Here is a 4174-nt window from a genome sequence, read left to right on the forward strand (position 1 = left end):
GACTTGATATATGTCAGCACACAGGATTAGATAGCTGACATTTTCACAAAGCACTACAAGGGTACACACATATAGGGACGTTTTTTTTCGGCATTGGTATTAGCCTCGCTATTAGCATCGGTATCTATGTCTTTAAAAACGTCGATATTTAGCGACGCAAATACCAATGTTTTTAGAGATGTAGATATCGACGCTAATAGCGATGACTTATTGCAGTAACATTTCGCAAAAACCCGAATGTTTCTCTCATATGAGCATGCGAAGGTGGAGAGAAAGAGAAAGGGAGGTGAGCAAGAGAGGGAGGTGAGCAAGGAAGCAAGCCACGAGCCGCACGCGAGGAGAGGAGCGTCGCCCGCACGAAGAGGTCGTGGAGGAAGAAGAGAACACGACGGTATGCCCTATTTTGGTTTTTTTACAATCTTTGTTTTGCTTTGCAATGTAGGTTAGAAAGTGTTGGTTTGTCTTCGATCTTTGTGTTGCTTTGTGTTGCTTTGCAAAGTAGGTTAGGAAGTACTGAAAGTGAGAGAAATGGAAGCGAGTGTTTTCAAATTTTTACTTGTGTTGGTTTTTATTCTTTGCAATGTAGGTACGAAAATGTATGTGTGTGAGCATAGTTTAGAGCTGACCTCAAAGATAGATAAGTTTAGAGCCGAACTCAAAGAGATAGGTATGAAAATTTAAAAAAAAAGACTTGAAATATATATAGTGGAGTGGTCCCAATATACAATATAGAATTGTTATTAAATTATCATTCCATTACATCGCAGTCAAGATGCCTAGCACTCACGACCAACATGGTGGTGATCGTGAGGCTTGGCTCAATCAATGTGTCCCCTATCCATGCACGCAATGCAAATTGGCCATTCGTCGGAAACGTCGTTTGTCCATAGAGCATGTGCAATGGTATGGAGAGTTTCAAGTTGAGATAATTGACCAAGCAGTCTTGAATTACGAGATTGCGGTAAGTTCTCTCTCATTACGTACTAAATGACATGTAATTGATTTAAGTATAATAGTTTGGGGTTATCTAAGAAGTTAGCTCCTTAACGTCCTTTACAAGGTCAGGGCCATGTCGATACATTGCAGTTCGCAGATCTCTTGCGTCCAGTAAGACGGGTTCATCCGTGCTCTATACAAATGCCATCCGAGATAACTAACTGTCTCATAGAAGGTGATAACTCTCAACCCCCTTCTATGGGTGAGAATGCTGGAGACATGGACGATCCTCCTGATTTTTTCAAGCCTGAGTTGGAGGACATGATTGAATCATTGCTTCTAACGGACTCGGAATCCCAAGATCCTTTAATTGCAAAGGCTGCCATTCCATTGTATGATGGGAGTCGGGTATCCCGTTTGAAGACACTTCTTGCATTGTTGAGCATACAAACAAAGTATGGATGGAGAGATGCGAGTGTGACAGAGCTATTCAGGTATATTATGATGTGTATGATTCTTTATTGAAAGCCATTAAAATGTGCTATGTAGTATTCTAATAACGTGCTTCATTGCAATTTGTAGACCATTGAAATCTTACATTTTTCCTACCCAAAACACGATGCCTGAGTCTCGTGACGATGCAAGACAAGTGTTGCGAAAGCTAGGCATGGATTATAATTGCATTCATGCTTGCCCCAATGATTGTATTCTCTTCCGGGGAGAGTTTGAATTGTTGGCCACATGTCCCAAGTGCGGTGCGGATAGGTATCGAAATGACTTGCAAGGACAGACTGTTCTACAGAAGGTTTTGAGTCACTTTCCACTGATACCGCGTGTTGGTCATATTTTTCGGACCAAGAGTTTTGCAAATTTGACTACATGGCATGCGGAAAATCGATCCACTGATGGTGTATAGCATACACCAGCTGACTCAGAAGCATGGCATCACATTGACGAGACTTTCCCTGACTTTGCAAAGGAGGCGAGGAATCTACAATTACTGAAGAAGAGTGGGACTTCTCACGTGGATGCAATGCCAAGGTATGGATGCAATCCCAAGGTATGCAATCCCAAGAAATTACAATCTATACTGCAAATCACAACTAATATACTTGTTCTTCTCCCAGTATAAGGTCCATAGTGTAGCATGGTCACATGGACGACATTTCAGAGAAGAGCACATCGACAAGTTACGCTTGACAATTGACTGTGGAGTGATGGCAATGTTTGAGTAGGAAAGCCGATGATGTGCCATAGATCCAAATCGTGTAGTTGCAAAGATGGAGTATTTCAGATGTTTACAGAGTATCCTTGCAGTGGACTATCGAAGTTTCTCCGTGACCATATTTGATGTGCAATGGTTCAAGGTTACTCTCGAAGGAGCAGGTGCAACTGTTCGGCGAGGGCCGAGTGGCTTTGTTGAGATTGACTCAACGAAGAAGTGGACCGATTTGAGTAATACATTTGTTTTTCCAAATCTTTGTGAGTAGGTAAGCGTCCCTAATACTTAATGCGCTTTAGCAATCTCAAAGTGGACTTTTATACTAATCGTAATATGGATCATGTCATCTTTTTCCCTAATCTGAAACAACCTCAATGGTGGTATGTCATTCCCATGACATCTAGGAGTATCCATGTGTTTGTCAGAACCCCCATACCGATCATAGAAGAGACACCTTTAATAGTGGCAATGACAGAAGGCATGCAAGAAACTAGGATGAACTGCCTGGAGGACCAAGACATCTCACCTATGGAGATAAAGGAGATAGAGGATGGGTTTTTTGAAAATGAAGCAGAGTCCTCATTTTGTGGAGAATTTTGTATAGATCTCCCGGTATACTGAGCTATGTCAAGATGAGATTGTGGAACCCTAAACAAAAGTGACTCGATCAAAACGTTCCTCCCACTACAGCAATGCCACTTTTTGCAGATTGGTTAGGACAGTTTGTATGTTTTTGGAGTATGGTGTTTTGTATTATCTAATTATTATTATTATTTTAAAATGAATTCTTGCAAATTAAGTCTTAGTTTTATTATGTCTTGCAATTTATTATCTAATTGACTTATTTTTCCTTGTATGTGCAGGTTTAGGATTTGGGCACGGATGGCAGGATGAGTCGGGATTTTACAGATGACGACATTGACGCGATGCTAGCGCGTTTCTCACCAGAGCAGCTAGCACGGGTCAGAGATAGAGCCGATGCATAGCTCTCCCATTTCATTTCAGCACGATCAGCAGACTCTAAACGGTCCGATGCTTCGGCAGACTCTAGACGGCGGTCCGATGCTTCGGTCTCGAGTAGACGCAATCGCAGGTCTCGCTTTGCTTCAGAGTCACGTGGTCGAGGAGGAGGTAGCTCATGTTTTGGGGATGCGGATGCAGTCTCTCCCACTCGCACTGCCACTAGGGAGTCGACACCGTCTTTCACTGGCGGTGGCAGGCAGACGTCTACTACTCCCACTCCTTCACGCACCCCACCGGCGATCACTCCCAGGGCCGACAAGTACACGAAACCCACTCCTCCAGGTATGTATTTTCGCATGAATATTTTTGCACTAACACTTATCAATTCAAACTTTGTTTGACACATTTGTATTAATGTCATGAAAGTACCCGTTTGAAAAATCTTGCAGGTTACTTGTATCTCATAGATAAGGCCTCTGGCAAAAAAGCTGTCATCTCTAGGATGCATGAGTTGTGCCAACAAGTATTTCGGCATAACAGACAAGTGGAAGGAGATCCCAGATGCCAGCAAGGAGTACATAATCGATACATTGTATCGAGAGTTCCCTCAGCCCTCTAACAATGATAGATTTTTGAGAGGGTGGATGATGACGCGTATGCGTGACTATCAGTCGCATAGGCGGTTTGATGCACGCAAAGCAGTCAAGCAGGGAAAATCGAAGCCAGAGTGGCTAGATACAGAGGACTGGAGTAATCTCCAAGATGAGGCGACATCCACTCTAGACAAGTGGAAGCAACAGAAGAACGTAGCAAAGGCGCGCTTGGACGCAGGATCGGTGCATCACCTTGGTAGCGGCGGCCATGCAACATTCGTGGTAGATTTCATAAGTATTAATAGGGTAGAGTACACTAATTTAATGACATCCATGTTGATGTATGTATTTCAAACATGAATCTTAAGTACGTTTTTTTTCAATGTTTGTGTGCCATAGCAAGGTTTAACAAATCGCGACCCAACTGCACTAGAGGTGACATACCAGGAGAAGCATGGCT

The 4174-nt window shown here is 42.9% G+C and overlaps 1 protein-coding gene across 1 annotated transcript; it reads left to right on the forward strand.

Moving 5' to 3' along the window:
• The first annotated feature begins 1215 nt into the window (after window positions 1-1215).
• LOC148022112 (uncharacterized) lies at window positions 1216-2426 on the forward strand. The gene is made up of 3 exons (XM_087696796.1): window positions 1216-1430; window positions 1519-1769; window positions 2320-2426. Exons 1-3 carry the CDS (start codon window positions 1216-1218, stop codon window positions 2424-2426), a joined length of 573 nt encoding a protein of 190 aa, XP_087552922.1.
• The last annotated feature ends 1748 nt before the right edge of the window (window positions 2427-4174 follow it).

The sequence above is a fragment of the Lygodium microphyllum genome, chromosome 17 (genome assembly GCF_053477565.2).
Source record: "Lygodium microphyllum isolate KBCC chromosome 17, Lygodium_microphyllum_v1.1.10, whole genome shotgun sequence".
Classification (NCBI taxonomy): Eukaryota; Viridiplantae; Streptophyta; class Polypodiopsida; order Schizaeales; family Lygodiaceae; genus Lygodium; species Lygodium microphyllum.

Excerpts from the sequence above, each read along its gene's own strand:
- LOC148022112 (XM_087696796.1), top strand. The coding sequence starts at position 1,216 with ATGGACGATCCTCCTGATTTTTTCAAGCCTGAGTTGGAGGACATGATT. Across the intron at positions 1,431-1,518 it reads AGTGTGACAGAGCTATTCAG|ACCATTGAAATCTTACATTT; the intron begins GTATATTATGAT and ends TGCAATTTGTAG. Across the intron at positions 1,770-2,319 it reads TCACTTTCCACTGATACCGC|CAGGTGCAACTGTTCGGCGA; the intron begins GTGTTGGTCATA and ends CTCTCGAAGGAG.